This window comes from Helianthus annuus, chromosome 3, assembly GCF_002127325.2.
Source record: "Helianthus annuus cultivar XRQ/B chromosome 3, HanXRQr2.0-SUNRISE, whole genome shotgun sequence".
Taxonomy (NCBI): Eukaryota; Viridiplantae; Streptophyta; class Magnoliopsida; order Asterales; family Asteraceae; genus Helianthus; species Helianthus annuus.
Genome location: NC_035435.2, coordinates 156196643 through 156214651, shown reverse-complemented (window position 1 = coordinate 156214651; position 18009 = coordinate 156196643). Strand labels below are relative to the sequence as shown.

The 18009-nt window shown below is 34.1% G+C and overlaps 1 protein-coding gene across 1 annotated transcript; it reads right to left on the bottom strand.

Moving 5' to 3' along the window:
* Positions 1–13917: 13917 nt before the first annotated feature.
* LOC110932335 lies at positions 13918–17489 on the bottom strand. Its single transcript, XM_022175676.2, has 4 exons — positions 16988–17489; positions 16490–16917; positions 15703–16396; positions 13918–15581 (listed from the first exon to the last, which is right to left on the bottom strand). The coding sequence occupies exons 1-4, from the start codon at positions 17487–17489 to the stop codon at positions 13918–13920; spliced, it is 3288 nt and encodes a 1095-aa protein (XP_022031368.2).
* Between the last annotated feature and the right edge of the window lie 520 nt (positions 17490–18009).

The following is an 18009-nucleotide window of genomic DNA, read 5'->3' as shown; positions in this document are numbered from 1 at the left end:
CCCAATGTGGGCGGCACTTAGACATTCTTTGGATGTATTGATTCCGGAAACTGAATCGTAATAGCGATCGAGTAATTACCCTGTTCTGCGGCAGCGATTCGATAATTGTGTGTGTGTGTTGGACTGTTTTGCTTATAACTCGACCTACGTAACTCCGATTTTCGTCGTTCAAGTGCCAAAATTCAAGTCCCAACCCCTGCTATTTATACTGAGATTTTGACACCGTCGCGTAGCGCGAGGGGTACCCCCTTAGCCGTCGCGCTACGCGAGTGACCACCCTATTTTCATAGGGTAGCCCTTCGTGCAGGTAGGCTTGCTGTGTTGTCAGTTTCTTAAAATTCGATTTTTATAATTAGTTATGAAGATAATCGTTGGCTAGGGTTTATCCCCCCCTGAGTTTTAGGGGCCCTGATCCTGATTCTGAAAATTCTGAAAATTTTAGGGTTTGTGTAGAATCACTTGGGTATCTCAATTAGAGTTTCCTTAATAGCTAATTAATATTCTAATTATTAATTTTAATGAGAGTTGTTACATCCTCCCCACCTTAAGAAAAATCTCGTCCTCGAGATTCACTAAAATAGATGAGAGTATTTTCACTTCATTTCTGATTCCAGTTCCCAAGTATACTCTTGTTCTCTTTTGGATTCCCATTGGACTTTCACTAACACTAGTCGTTTGTGTTTGAGAAACTTAATTTTCCGATCTTTTATTTGTAGGGGTTTCTCTATCATTTATCTCTATATCTTGAAGAGGTACTACCAAGGATTCGCCTGATAGATGTTTCTTGAGATTGGATATATGAAACACATCATGTACTTCAGCTAATTCTTCTGGTAGTTGTAAATGATAAGCTACTGGTCCTATGTGTTGGATTACTGGTAATGGTCCTACGTATAGGAGACTTAACTTCTTCTCTTACCGAATTTATAAATTCCTTTCCAAGGAAATACTTTCAATAGCATTTTGTCTCCAACTTGGACTTCGACGGCTTTTGTTTATTATTTGTATAGTTCTTCTAACCGTCTTCAGCCTTTCCTTCGTGATACTGAATATCACAGTTGTAATCACTGAGGATTTCCTTTTCCTTATGTTTAATTCTTGTTGCTCAAATATGTATCTTAAATTCTTATGACCCATATGGATAGTAAGCTTGCTTAGATAATATTTCCTAATCTTAAGGATAACTTGTGGTTTCTAATTTTTTAGGCTTACAAGTGGTAAGGCTTTCTTCGTGCTTTTGCAAAATGTCTTGATGCATACACAATTACCTTTTTGTGTCGCATTACCATATATCCAAATTTTAACTTTGAAGCATTACCGTATACTTTAAAATCTTCTGTTCCTTCTGGTAAGGCTAGCTAGAGGCTTCTTTTTGTTTAGGTTCTTATTTAGAATTAACTGTGTTAACTTAGTTAAGGATGTATCTATCTAAAAGAATCCTTAATAAACTGCCTATAGTATCCGGCTAAATTTACAAAATACCTATTTTCCATTTAAAGATTGCGAACTCTTCCATTGCTATCTTAGCAGGATCTAAGTGAATATCTTCATGATTTATCATGTGACCTTACGTGGCTTATTTCCTATAATCATAAATACTTCTCCGGCGGTTACCTGGATTTTCTATAAAGTTCTTATCACAGAGAATTCGAGTAGGGTTGGCTATTAACCAATCTATTTCTAACACAACATTAAACTTGGCTAATTTCATAGGAATTAGGTTAGCGAAGAAAGGTTTGTCTAAGTTAAGAGTTTGACAGAATGAAGTATTTATAAAACTTTGGTGTGCATCAGAGTCAGTTAATACTTTTTGTGTAAACGTTGTAACCTAGGACGTACCGGCTATTACATCTGGAATGAGCTCTGTTTCCTGAGCAGTCAATTGAAAGGCTCTTGCATTCCTTTTTGCTTCTTCTGCAGGTTTGGCTTTAGTGTCAGATGGTTTGTTTAGTTTTGGACAATTTGGCCTAAGATGTCTAGTTTCTCCACAATTGTAACAAACTGAAAATTTCTTCCTTCTACAGTCTTCTTCCTGATGCCCCGGAATTTTGCAAAAATTGCAGTATCCTTTGCATCTTCCAAAATGCTTTCTTTTGCAAAAATTGCAAAATGAACTAGTAGAAGATTGCCCATTCCCTCCTTTCTTAAAATCGTTATGGTTATCCGAACGGATTACCTGGGTAATCTTTTGGGCTACTTCCTTCCTTCTATTTTCTTCTCTTGTCCGTACTAGTTCGTCAGTCAGAGTATTGGCTAAATCCACCGCATCATCAATCGTGCGAGGTTTCGCAGCCTTGACGATGTTACGGATTTCAGAAATCAATCCCCAAATATATCGAGAAATAAGTACTGGCTCTGGCGAAGCCAGGGTTGGTACTACTCGAGCATATTCGAAGAATGTCGTAGTATACTTTCGACAATCTACATCAACCATTCGGTGGCTTAAAAACTTGTTTGTCATTTGTTCCTTTTCATATTCGGGATAGAATTTTCTTTCTACCAAGCTTTTAAATTCTTCCCAGTTCATAGCATATGCCATCCTTCTTCCTTTTGATTGTAACACCGTATTCCACCATTCTAGCGCTCCTTCTTTGAAAAGGTTTGATGCGTACATGACCTGATCATCCTGAGCACATTTACTTATGGCAATTACTGCCTCAGTTTTCTCTAACCAACGTAGTGCCGCAGTCGCTCCTTCGTTGCCTGCAAACTCAGATGGTTTACAAGCAAGAAATTCCTTGTAAGTGCAACCAGGCGTTGCAACTTTCATTTTCTTAGGGAGCGGCGCTGGTTGTGGTTCATTGTCATGATTAACATGATCATTGCCTCCGTTTATGCTATTACTGAAGTTATCTTCAGAAATACGTTTGCTAGGAACGGGTTGTTGTGGTTCTATTGGATTTTTAACAGCAGCAACGATGGCTGGAATAGCGTTGGCTATCCCTTGAGCTATCATTGTTGGAATAGTGTTGGCTATCCCTTGAGCAACGATATTTTCTATATCCTGCCTAGTCATATATTGATCCCCCGGTTGTTGCTCAGAATCATTAGCCTCATTAACTGGTTCATTATTAGCGTTTTCCATTTGACAACTAAGTTATGGATAAATAATTAGTATACAAGAAATAATTCAATATCACACTTAATTGCACATAATCACGTATACGAACAAAATTTATAAATTTTCTAAAATTTCATGCTTCTATATACAACCGTTTTATTATTTTTCTTACACATACTGATTTTACTATTACTATTACAATAACAGTTTCATAAATCCCCTATCCTTTTGTCAATGATATTCTAGTAACTGTGTTCCCTCGTAGTTCCAGGAGATCTGTCCCCCAATCTCTTGGATCCTATTCCTAGTATCCATTAGTTCTTCATCAAAGCGAAGTTCAGCCTTATTCTTGTTACTCATTGGTGGATTTGGTAAAGGGTCTAGATGGAACTTGAGGAAAAAGCTTATAGGGATAGTTTTGTAACTGTATTTCATTAATTAACCATTCGTCTATTTGCGAGTGGATTGAAGGGTTTGGAATAGATGGTTCTAAGTTCATTGGTAGTTGTGTTTCGAGAGAGCGATTAAAAATATTTTCATTAATAGTATTATGGCTTGCCATTATAAAATCTAACTCTTCCTGAGATGGTAACTTTTCAATTTGCCTAGAACTTTTCCCAATTTCTATTTCCTTGGGTTTGGGTTTTTCGAGAGGTAAAGCATCGAATTCTATAGGTTCTTCTATATCTAGTATATACCTATTGAAATCTCTGGAAACTTCTACTCTTACTGGATAGAGATTTAAATTCTAAAGGGCCTCAGACAAGTTACTCATGATGTTTAGCAAAAATAGACATAGTCAGAATTCATAAAATTTATAGAAAACTTTTTAAATATTAGTTCCTACTGGGTACTATTGAAATTTACATCATACGAGGTTTTATTTTGGAAATTTTATGATTTTCTTGATAAGACTTCTAGATTGTAGATAATAAAGGTACTAATACTTGAGTCAAATTATTTAAGAATTTGCATGACTTACTACATTGACTAGCATATAAAGATCTGCTCATACTGTACACAATTGGTCAGATAAATAATCACAAAATAGCAATTAATGGAAATTAAGTATTTTCTAAATACTTAATTGGCTTAAATCAGTGGCTTGAGAAGTGGCTCTGATACCACCTTATTTCTGTCACGGCCCCCGACCCGGTTTGACCCGTTTCAGGAGCCGCGGAACAGAAATCCCGCGGTATTTAATTTAGGCGACAGCGGAAGTCTTTTTAAAACAGGATCTTTAGTAGTAAAACTGCTCATTATATAATTTAGGGATAAAACCCAGTAATTTACAATAATGTGATTTCAATGGAAATCTTTATTTTCCAAAACATGTTTCTTTATTTATTTACACTGAGCCACTTTTCTAAGCTGGTAGTGCTTCCTGGCACTTTTCTTTGCTCACAACAGATTACCTGAAACATGTTTGAAAAAGGTTTTGTCAGCGGGGAAATACTGAGTGAGTTCATTCAGTTTTTAGGAAATGACTCATAGTTATAAATTACAGCATAAGAGCGATTACAATGGTTCATATCTTATTTTTATCTGGTTTTCTGTCACAATGGTGACAAGTCACAATGGTGACGATGGTCATACCACTATTAGGTCAATGAACTCTAATAGTGACGTTTCTCCCTAGTAGGTCAATGAACTCTAACTGGGAGAAATAGTAATGTGCACAATACCCCACTAACCAATAAATCAAGATATCCACGACTTAGTCCCTGTAATTATAACACTTTGAAAAATAATTTGGAGTATTGTAAAAAGAAGAATGACTCACATTGCAGATTTAACGAGCAGTGTATAAGCCTACTGATTAGCCTTGATTATTTCTAATTTCACAATAATGCACACAAAACAGGATTAGTGATCAATACAGCAGTTACGATAATTCCCCAAGATCAATTTTGACAATGAATGTCCAAGTGCAATACTTCGGCTCATTTATCAAAATGACAAACGATAAAGTATAGTACTTCAACTCGTATATCGAATTATCGACAACGACAAAGTACAATGCTTCGGCTCATTATCGAATTATCGACAACGATAAAGCATAGCCCAATGTGGGCGGCACTTAGACATTCTTTGGATGTATTGATTCCGGAAACTGAATCGTAATAGCGATCGAGTAATTACCCTGTTCTGCGGCAGCGATTCGATAATTGTGTGTGTGTGTTGGACTGTTTTGCTTATAACTCGACCTACGTAACTCCGATTTTCGTCGTTCAAGTGCCAAAATTCAAGTCCCAACCCCTGCTATTTATACTGAGATTTTGACACCGTCGCGTAGCGCGAGGGGTACCCCCTTAGCCGTCGCGCTACGCGAGTGACCACCCTATTTTCATAGGGTAGCCCTTCGTGCAGGTAGGCTTGCTGTGTTGTCAGTTTCTTAAAATTCGATTTTTATAATTAGTTATGAAGATAATCGTTGGCTAGGGTTTATCCCCCCCTGAGTTTTAGGGGCCCTGATCCTGATTCTGAAAATTCTGAAAATTTTAGGGTTTGTGTAGAATCACTTGGGTATCTCAATTAGAGTTTCCTTAATAGCTAATTAATATTCTAATTATTAATTTTAATGAGAGTTGTTACAGGGTAAAAGTGCGACATAAGGCTGAACAGTGAGGGTTAAAATTACAATTATTTTCTTAGGGGGTAGACATACCAATGACCCCTAACCTCAGGGGGTAAAATTGCAGTTTACTCTATATTTTTACTTTCTTTTCTTAGAAAAGAATTTAAAAACTAGTGGCCGCCGCACGATGTTAACAAGAAATTTCTTGCAGCCCATAACAAATCCCGACCCGACCCGGTTGCATAGTATTTCTTTTATCAGTAAAACTAGGTTATCACCCGTGAATACTCACGGGTTGTTAATCTATCTTTCTTAACAAAAAACATATATACCAAAGGCACATCAAATGTAATGCATGGGTTTAATTTAAAAGCAAAACCAATAGTAGTTGAACTCAATGCATAATAAACTATCTTTGGATTTGGCAGTCCATTAACAATCGACACACATGGTTTTTAATTATGGGTTTGCATTTATTATTCTATTGAAATAATAGTGCTAATACCAGCGAATTGCGCGCTCTTGAAAAATCACATGTTTGTCCTTATAATAAAAATGTTTTAGGTTAGATAAAAAAAAGTATATGAGGACAAAATTATAATGACAATCGGAGTTTAAAATACATAAAATAACAAAGGCATTGTACTGGACACGTAAATAAAGGGGGGGCCAAAAGTTCAGAAAGAAGACTAAGAATCAAATAGTAATGGCAACACATAGAATGAAAGAAAAAAAAAATATCAGTATGTATTTATATGAGAAAATTGTAAAGTATAATTAAAAATACTATAGAATCAAAAGTTGTTATAACTATTTATGTAAATAATTACTCAACTAAATATCGTAAAAAAATATAGAAGTTAATGTAATTATTGTAAATGTGTAATAAAAATGTAATAGATTTATAAAATATTGGTAGTAATAAAAAAATAAGCACATTTAAAGGACTTACGACATGTTGGTATTAATTAGTGAATAGCGTAAAAACAAAAGTGATTTATATGTTAGCAATAAAAAATATAACGTAAAAACAAAAGTGATTTATATGTTAGCAATAAAAAAAGTACTAAACATCATCAGTTGATTAAATATTAACAAAAAACTTACTTGTAGCTAAAACCGAGGGGGTACGTGACACATTGTGCATGTTGGGGTCTATGGATTTAGGATCAACAGACGAAGATAAGTTTTGCTTGGAGCTTGATCCGCTTGGTGTGATAGATCTTTTATTACTCAAATATAGCTTCCTTAATCTACGTCTCTCTGTAACGTCATTTGCATAACGTGTAGTATTATAAAATGGGATAATATGAACAAAATACAATAAATAAGCTAATTTTAAACATTTATTTAGGTTTACCTGCGCATGTAATCGGCACCTCACTTGTACCATTTAATGTGTTATAAGGAGTGGACGTCAAAGTGGTATTTGGTGTTGAATTACTTGCGAATTGCGATGGAACGCGTTTCAAAGTATACCGTTTACTATCCAAATATAGTTTTCTTACTTTACGCCTCCTTTTGTACTCTTCTTGGGTAACAATTGGTATAACTATAAAAAACCAAATACAATGAAGAATACTAATACTAAAAAAACTCACATTAAGTAGTAATGTTCTGACTTTAAATGTATGCTAAGAAAAACTCATAAAATAATAAGAAACCAAAAAGTCATACCGTTTGAAGTATTGGCAAGCGTTGCTGGGTAGGAAATATCTGAAATAATAAAAATTAAATGTAACAATTGATTAGTAAATGGCTATACTATAAATTACTTGTTTAATCTAAGTATAAAATACGTTGTTTTAATTATTATTTTTTATTACAAAACAACAGGTTTTAAATGTAAAATTTAATTTAATTGATTAAACAAACAATTTTTTTTGTGTATATATATCTTCATACAAATTTTATAAACAAACTGATAGTTTTTGTAAATAAAAAAAATTAAGAATTCGGTTACTTTATTAGGATATCTCTGACTACACAGTGATTCTTATCACTTTCTCAACCACACCCTTTTATAAAAAAGCCCTAACTTCATTTGCATACAAACACCCTCACCAAATCGCCATTCACAGTCGGAGCATACAAACAGAAATCAATAACAGGTAGTATTCCAACTGAAATTCTCACATCATCTAGATTTTTAATACTTAATGTGTTATAAAGTTGTATACTTGCATCGCATCAGAGATTTGGTCGGTCCTAAGGTCGCACTCAATCTTCAATTTCGTTTGGTATAATTGCTTCGCTTACTTTGTTTAACTGATTTTGTACTGAATTGTGATACTGTATTGCTTTTATAACTTGAATTTAACTTTCAGATGTGTGAATTTTGTTTATAATGTGTTATGATTAAAAGTGGATGAAGAAGACTTAAGATAAACTTGTATGGTTTTATAGGTTAGAAGCTCTGATGTGCGTTGTTAAACTTGTATTAGCGTGATTAGGTTGATTGATATTTCATTCGGTGTGTTTTAGCCCTAATTTATTTAAAATGTTATGTTATTTTGGAGGTTAGTACCTGATTTTGCTGGTTAGTTATGACACGCCGTTCATAGGGAAGTTATCCATATACAAACCGGTTCATCATGTATTTACAGGGTTAGTTATCTATATGTCACAGATTATTATGTATACACCTAAGTTTTGGTGGTTAGTTATGACACACCGTTCATAGGGAAGTTATCCATATACAAACCGGTTCATCATGTATTTACAGGGTGTTGTTTATGAATAATGTAAGATTTGTGTTAGTGTAGAGGTTTTAGAACTCCAGATTCAATTTGAGATTTGTGAATATTGCATCAGTGTTACATATTTGCGATCTCAAATTGGGGTTTTTTCCTAAATCGAAATGTTCTGTGATAATAAACATCTAGTATTTATCAAAATAATCATATGTAGTCAATGGCGAGTGCTTCAAATGAGCGAAAGAAACAAAAGAAAGAAAAGGAAGTGATCATGCTAACAGATTCGGACTCAGAAGAACCTTTCACTTCGGAATCAATTGACTGGGACGCACCAGAACCAAATATCATTTTTATGCCGTCCTCTTGTTCACGTTTTGTAAGTATTTACTTAGATTATTTGTATACTAACTTAACTGTTGGTGTTCTATGGTGTCATTATTCTCTTTATCATTAGAGTTTGAATACTTTTTGGGCATTTTTAGCGGATATCAGTAAAGGTCGCAAAAGCCATGGGAATCGATCACTGCCGTACGGTGACCATTCAAAGGCGTGGTGTCGAAACCACTTTGAACGTCTCGGCTGAACCAAAAAGAGGAAAAAAGAAAAACAAGTTTAGTGTATTGGGATGGTCAGCATGGGTTCGTGAAAACAACATCAAGAAGGGTTATCTTTGCGTTTTAGAGTGGTATGAGGATATGCCTACACTCTTTGTTAGGGATGTAATCAAAGAATAATGGGGTTAGTACCATAGATGAAAACCGTTCAACCATTTTATATGGTAATTTTGGCTAACAAACGGTTTTCGCAATAAGTAGATAAGTAAGTAGCAATGGTTTTTGTGGAACCTGTTTAAATATTTTGGTTTATGTTAGATGTTGGAATGGAATAGTACTTGACAATATTTTGGTTTATGTTAAATGTTTAAATATTTTGGTATATGTTACTTGTTTGAATACTTATTAAATTTGAATACTCATGTACAAAATAGGACGTCATTTTACGATTATCAGTATTGTTACCTGTTGCAATACTACACAAAAAACATGATCATAAATAATCCATTCGTACCATGAAACTTGCAATGGGCGTCTTACCATATTGGAAGGAATCGATTTGGGTTGTGCATCATCTTAAACAGGCAAAACGGGAAGAGTATATTTTGCTGAGTTTTATAATCAATCGCCTAAAAGAAGATTAACAAATAATCAGATAGATATCACCGCTTGTGATAATATCAGATGGAAGATACTACTTAGTAAATGAATTTACTAAAAGACTAAGAAAAACTTACTTAAATCCACAAAATTCTCAAACCAAATTTATGTTCAATGTAAGCTTGTTACCCATAAAAATTGCAATAGTCAATACATAGGATAGTTGATATAAATATTATGATCTTATACACAAACAACTGATAACAAAGGAGACATCCTTTATAACATAATAGCAAGTAGAAAATAACTAAAAACATACGACATTACAATTGTATATAGGAAGCATCTATACATTATAAATAGTAAATAAAAAACATATGTAAGTAAACATCAACAATATGAAACGTGATTATAATATGGTAAACAACCAACACAAATCATTGGATTTCAAACCAAACACATGTGAAAATAAAAAAAAAAAATAAAACATTGTTTATTCATACTCAATCAACCGTTATAGTGTTCAAAAAGTAATTTAACATCCATCAAAAAGTAGTACGTAGAAGAAATTAAGTTAAAAGACACAGTAATCTGGAAGTAAATAAAAAGGATGATACTTCATCTTAGACTATCTAGTGTTTTTAAAAGATGTGAGGTATGACCTCCGAAATTACCAAAACTCCATTGTTCATTTCGTAACGAAGCACATACGCACGACCACTAACCAGACCAACTTGACGCATAAATCTCTCCCAGCCTCTGAAAGCATACCTTGGAGCTCCACGTGAACGCTCGGAACGAATTTCCAAAACAACAGAAACACCATTCATAGTCTGAACGTTCATCGCTTTAACGTTATCTAACGGCACATTCTCAACAAAACGCTGTGGGAAACGCTACATCAAGTTTTAAAAAAATACGTATCAGTGACAATAAATAAAGTTAAGCAGTAAAATCAACTTATGTTAGAGTACCACTGACTTACAAATCGATAAGTAAGGACCCACTCAATCTCATATACATCGTTGACGGGTAGAGGCGGGTTTCCGTGAACAGGCAGCTCTTCATCATCATATACTTGATTGTCAACATTAACATCATTGTCATAATTAATATCTTCAATCGGAATTTGATCCTCAGTCTGGCTATGTTGATCACCGACTTCAATATCATTTTCTGCTTGATACTCTGGTTCAGGTATCGGTTTTAGTTCAGGCAGTGGAATTCCAATTTCAGCAACTAAAGAACCATCACCGAGTAGACGGAAAACTATGAGATTAAATGTGTAAGTTTCAACTCTATGAAACACAAGAAAATCCCACTTAACCAACGACAAATCAGTTGAAATCTGTGAGAAGTCAAGGATGTAGTAATGAATATCCCATAACTTTTTAATCCTTACAGTCCTTTCTTGATTAGGAGCATAACGAATCGTGACATTATTTTCGAGAATATCATCATTGAAATTATGTTCCATGAATTTTTTTGGCAACCACTGCAAACAATTATAAAATATGTCAAATATTTTTGTAACATAAACCTGAAAAAATATATAATAAACATAACACAGTGGTGTAAGATTTTGAAAAACATACCAAATTTTTCGCTTCAGGAAACATCATTACATGGTAAAAACTATCCTTCACATTCAAATCACGGTCAATCTTGAAATGGTATATATGAAATGCGTTTGCAGAAAGGACCTCAAAAAAAATAAAATCTGTCTTTTCAATTCCAAGATCCGAAAAAACGTTTGACCATCCACCAGTGATAAAGCATCCGTTAGTCGTCGCTTTGATGTAAACATGCCAGATTTGAGAACCTGTACTCAACCTGACATGCCCAACAGGAAAGCCAAAGTTTCGAACGGCATCATTGTAAAAAGCAGGCAACGGCTGTAATATTTAAGAAAAATAAGTTGTCGGAAAAAAAACAGTAATACGAATAAATTTAAATAAAAATTTTACCAGAGATGACGGTGAAGCATCATAAATAATCTTCACAAACGCTGGAGCCATGACTGTATAAACAATACAATAACAAAGCGAGCAACTAAAAGCAACTTACATTATAAAAAGCAATTTCAAACATGTTTACATTCATAATTTCAAGCTATTACAATTTCAATCTTTTCATGTAACTTGAGTTCTAGTAAGTGCATATGTATCAAACAGTAATAATTTAAAGCTGTTACAATTTCAAGCTATCATCTAAACTTGAGTCCTAGTAAGTGCATATGTAGCAAACATTAATAATTTCAAGCGATTACAGGTTGAATCCATCATGTAAACTTGAGTTGTAGTAAGTGCATATGGAACAAACAATAATAAAGAACAATTTTAAAGTTGTAGACTACTCAATCAGTATGAAACAGAATCATTAAACATAATCTAACATCTGCAGCTCTAATTTGCATATAATAGTTACATAAAAACAGAATCATCATTAAACATATTAAAAAAAAGCCCTACAGTTTTTTACTCACTAATTCGCAGTTCTTAATGAACATAAAGTAAACCTAAAACAAAAAAGAGGATCAGAAAAATAAAAATTGTTACAGATAAGAAACTTAAGAAAACAGAATCATTAAACATAATCTAACATCTGCAGCTCTAATTTGCATATAATAGTTACATAAAAACAGAATCATCATTAAACATATTAAAAAAAAAGCCCTGCAGTTTTTTACTCACAAATTCGCAGTTCTTAATGAACATAAAGTAAACCTAAAACAAAAAAGAGGATCAGAAAAATAAAAATTGTTACAGATAAGAAACTTAAGAACACATTCATATGTTTACTAACTATATTCATTGCAAATCGATACAAAATCGGCTATTCAATCAAAAACATACTCACAAAAACCCCTAAATTTTGCTACAGATTAAAGAACAGATAAACATGCTACATATTCAACAATCGTACCTTAAAATAAACCTTCACAATTCGATTGACTGCCAATTCGTCGTGAACAAAAAGATATTGATTGATAAATCGATTAACGACCGAATCGATGTGAAAAAACTTGAAGAACAGGTATGGATTTATACATCTAGGGTTTAAACATCTAGGGTTCATATTTTGGGTGATGATTGTAAAGAGATATGAAAAATCGGATATATGGTAGACAGATTTGATAACCTTTGAGAGAAAGATGGAAACTTCAAGTTTCCTTATGACAATGAAAAAGAAAACAGGGACGAAAACAAACGCCGCTGAATGCATCTCGTTGCCTCTCATTGCCGCTCAAAATTTTTTTTAGGGTTTCAATCACATGGGCGGTTGATGTCGTGGATCTGAATGAATTACACTTTGGTTTATCCTAGATAACTGAATAAGACACACAAAGTGTTAAAATAATATACAAAAATTTATAGAACAATAACCTACATTATAATATACGAAACAACCTTTGGAGATACCGTCTCGTGACCAAATACAATTTTTGACTTTCCTTTTGGGTCATTCTACATGTCAATGAATGATAGACATATAAGTATAGAAAAACTAATTAGATTCATTATATACTATGTAACGCTAATTGTGGAAAACTTACCGGAGACTGATAGACATCAACAAAAGATGAAATGCGGGTACATTCACCAACAATATCACCAGCAATATCTTCATCAAGATCACTTTCGTTGGTAATCACCTTTTCTTTGTGTTCATACTAAAAAAACATAATATACAAATTTACCAACAATGTTAACTTCAAGATAAGGTAATAACATTCTTATGTCGTAATCAAAGTTAAACATGATAAATGATATTTAACACCACAAAACAGTGGGTAAGTATTGAAAAGATAACTTAAAAATTATGCTCGGCAAGATATGACAATCAAAATTGGGTTTCAAAGTTGAATGTACAGTAGAACTTTGGTTCTTGATTTTTAATGCATAATAAAGAGAAAAAAAAAAGTATGAAACCAGGGATTAAAAATGAAAGCCATACCTTTCTCAGTCGTTGATAGTGTAGAAGATGAAAAGAACTTGAAAACCCTCAAGAAATGGCGGTGGAGTATAGCCAAAAGAGAGAAGAAGATTGATAGGTAATGATGTTCTGTGTGATATGATGTTTTCATTTCGGTTCAATCAAATTCAACGGAATATTAAACATTTACACATTGACCCCTTAATAAAATCCAATAGTTACACATACATAGTAAGTCTAAGTGGAATATAATACGTAAAATAATAAGATACTTTAAAGTTAAAATTTAACATGCGTATATCAATTATATCATTAGTATTTCAAAAATATTTTACAAATGCTTTAAACAAAAAATAATGTACGTTAAATAAAATATGTTGATTTATAATTACAACTTTATAAAAAGGAATGAATATCTATAATAATATAAAGTATTTACGTTATAAATAAATTACAAAATTTACAACTTGAAAGTATACTTTCAAAATTCAACTATAACTTTCCAAATATTTCTTTGTAAACAACATTTTTAGTTTTATTCGTTGGACTTCCATCTTTGTCAGATATTAAAAGCTTCACGCCATCTCTTGTCTTTACTCTCGACAACGCAACATAAAGCTGACCATGTGAGAAAACGGGGTCTCTTAGGTACAGACCAACTCTGGAAAGAGACTGCCCTTGACTTTTGTTAATAGTCATGGCAAAACAGACGGTTATGGGAAACTGCCTTCGTTGAAATTTGAAAGGTATTTTCTTGTCTGAAGGTATCATGCTAATTCTGGGAATGTAAGTTCTTGAACCAACATTACCTCCAGATAGTATCTCAGCCTCGATAACACGTTTTCCAAGACGCGTGATCTGAAGACGTGTACCATTGCATAACCCATTCTGCTGATCAATATTCCTCAAAAGCATGACTGGGACACTCAACTTTAACACCAATCTATGATTGGGTAAGCCAGAAACTATCAAACTATTTAACACATCAGGATTATACAGATCTTGGTGTAATGGATCATTAATTTCCTCAGTTGGGCATAGAGTATCTGAGCTAAGATACTCTACTTCTTCACCGGGAAATAATGTAAGCAAACGATCATTGATACCATGTACAACCTCATTTTTAGGAGCAAGTATGGCTCTTTCAGAAAAGTAGTCACGATCTTTAAAACGGTTAAGAACTGATGGATACACAAAGTCAATCAAGCTTTGAATTGGATCAGTTGAATCGGTGATTAAAAGATCCTTTGGTATTTCTATAGTTGAATCGCCATCGTTACCATCACCAATATTGCCTTCACCAATTTCAAGAAGCCATTTGGCAAAATCGTTTATCTCATCAATGTTTGAACTACTGCTTCCAACTGATAAACGCATGTTACGGGTCAATTTTAAAACCTTGCAAGTGGACCAAATGTAAGATGAACATAAAGAGGCGTGTACAATGTCTTGCCTTGTGCCGTTTTGTACAACCGGTAAGATTTGCCTAAAGTCACCACCGAAAACAATAGTCTTTCCACCAAAGGGAAGTTCAGAATTACGTGAATCGGAGACACTCAAAACATCTTTCAATGTACGATCAAGAGCTTCAAAAGCATGTTTGTGTACCATCGGTGCTTCGTCCCAAATAATCAACTTCGCTTCGTTTATAAGATTAGCGATTTCAGAATTAGGTTTGATATGACAAACGGAATCTTCAGTAAGATTAACCGGAATATGAAATCTTGAATGGGCGGTACGGCCTCGTGACAACAACAGCGATGCAATCCCGCTTGAAGCAACATTAACAACAATATGCCCATTGCATCTTATGGAAGCAGCTAAAGTTTTCCAAAGAAATGTCTTACCCGTACCACCGTAACCGTACACAAAAAAAACACCACCTTTCCCACGTCCAACAACACTCATAATCTCGTTATACACTGCTCTTTGGTCATCATTTAAAGAATTATGAAGCTTATTGAATTCAGCGCTAACTTCGTCCTTATCCCAAGAAAGCTCCTCATTTATTAGACGATTAGCCTCATATAATGTAGAATCTTCATCTGGAACAGGCATCGGTGAGAATCTATGCAAGCTGGATCCATTACGGATAAGATAGTTTTGAATTTTAGACAAAGTAATATTCTTTAAACGCTCGTCAGAGACAGCAAAACCTACAACAAAAACTTAAATTAATATATTTAATAACATACTTTATACAACTAAGGAAAACTAAATAAAAAAAATAAATTTATGTGTTAAAAAAAATAGTAGAAATTTATAAAAAAATTGTACCACTTAACCCAGAATCCTTCCGCATATTGTGTAAAATGTCCTCCGACAAAAACTCCCACGTCTTTTCCCAAACAATTTCTGGTCTTGATAGAGTATTAGACAAAAGGAGTGTACCGAACAATGAACGAAAATAATGACCATTTCCTGTAAAACTGGCCTCTTTAATACACTCAATGTATTCGTTGTCATCGTCTAATAGGCCACGCGCATAACATGCATCCCTAAAAGTAGGATAAACAACACCATCATAGGTTCTAATTTCTTCAAAAGATCGTGGACCCTTGACTTTGGTTAGAATAATTCTAAGGTAATAAGCTTCACCAAGGGAAGGAGAAACTGAATAAAGTCTTCCAACAACAACATAATTTTTTCGCGGCTGCCAGCAACGATCCTTTAACTTCCAAACATACTTTGATGGAAACTCAACATACGTAAGTTTCGTTGTTTCAGGTTTTTTGTTCATGTTCATCCACTCCAAAAAAATAGATGAATTGACCTGAGGTTTGTTTAGCACATTTTCAATATCATCTTCACCACTGAAAACTACATTCTGCTGGTCTGGAAGATGAAATGGTAACCTCATAACAGATGGATACCGATAGTGAACTTCACATGCAAATATTCTCCAACTTGCTTCACATGCAGAAACATATCTTGCCTCGTAATATTCTTTTATTTCATCTTTCGGTATCTCCTAATCAATCCCTCTGTCTGAATCTATAACAACAACAGTGGCCCTATCTGGTCCTTTATTAATGTATTTAAATAAATACTTAATTGAACCTGCCTGATTGCACCACTCCACATTGATGTGCGCCTGATATCTTCTAAGAAGCCTTTTGTTGTATGGAACGACGCTCCTGTTGTCCAATGTCACACCCTTCTTAACAACCGTGTGACCATCGTCCCTTCGCCTATAAAGCGGAAATCCATCTGAATCAACAGATGTAGCCTCCAAAAACTTCTTTGGAAAATTCTTAGAACAACGGTTTCCTACCATGCATGGACATTTCAAGTTAGCATGTCCACATGGACCATGAATCATGAACTCACAGACCAGAGAATATAATTCAGGGTCTTCATTTTTATCAGGAATCTCAGCTGAGATAAAAGGATCAATATGTTCAACAGTTGGAACCTTATGATCAGCTTTCATAAAAACACATAGATGAGCATGTGGCAGACCACGCTTTTGAAATTCAACGGTGTAAACAACTGTCAAAAATAAATAAAATGTTAGCAAATACAAATAACATAGATGAAAAAAATAATAAATTCCACGTACCAGCATTAATATCGCCAAGAAATTTTTTTTCCTTAAGGTCTTTTATCAATGCATCAAGCTTCATCTTAAACAGTCTACAAAGAATGTCGGGTCTGTCTTCAGGCTTAACTGATGTGTCACCAATAAACCTTACCATCTCGGGCCATTTCGGATTACAGGTGATAGTTATGAAAAAATCAGGATACCCATACTTCCTACATAAAGCCATAGCATCAAGGTAATTTTGCATCATATATCGAGCTCCACCAGTAAACGAAGACGGTAATATCACAGGTTTTCCAGTATGAGACAGATCAGTCTGGCCACCTTGCTGAACACTTCTTAGGCTGTTAAAGGATTCGCATCGTAATTTGGTTTGCTGAAATCTTATGTAGTTTAGCCGCTCGCTTTCAATCATTGTGTATGCATCGACTATAAACTGCTGATACAACCTCCTCGCATTAAGGATTAGAGAGAATTTGGTGTCCCTATCCTGCATCCTATAAGCAAAGAACTCTCTCATTGTGCAATTTGGACGTGTCTTCTTTGTGTTTGGACCAAAATCTCTATGAGGAATGTTAATCTTATATCCATCATCACCATAAGGAAAAAGAATTGGATATTGTAAAGCAAGGTATGAAGGATGTAACTCGCTAATACGTTTAAGAACTCCTGACTGCTCTTCGACAATAATATCACGTTGTTCCACACTTTGATTTTCATCGCAATAATTAAAGCAGCAATTTCGGATGATGTAGGTAAATTGTAAGTCCTGCCATCTTTATCTCTTTGATAAATCAACCGAAGCCTAAGAGAAACATTGGGTTTCTCATGAAGATGGTTTCTAACCATGCGATATGTTTTTACCAACATATTTTTTGAATCTAACATGTCAGTTAGATACTTTATGAATTTATCGTCAAGCTCTTTTGATCTGGAAGATGACTGAGTTGTTGAGTCCCTGGTATAAAAATTAAAGATAATTAATAATATGTATAAAATACAGTAAAATAATTAATTATAGAAAAAAATTGGATTAAGAA

Excerpts from the sequence above, each read along its gene's own strand:
- LOC110932335 (XM_022175676.2), bottom strand. The coding sequence starts at position 17,489 with ATGAGAGAGTTCTTTGCTTATAGGATGCAGGATAGGGACACCAAATTC. Across the intron at positions 16,397-16,489 it reads ATGTGGAGTGGTGCAATCAG|GAGATACCGAAAGATGAAAT; the intron begins GCAGGTTCAATT and ends GGGATTGATTAG. Across the intron at positions 15,582-15,702 it reads GAAGGATTCTGGGTTAAGTG|GTTTTGCTGTCTCTGACGAG; the intron begins GTACAATTTTTT and ends TTTTTGTTGTAG.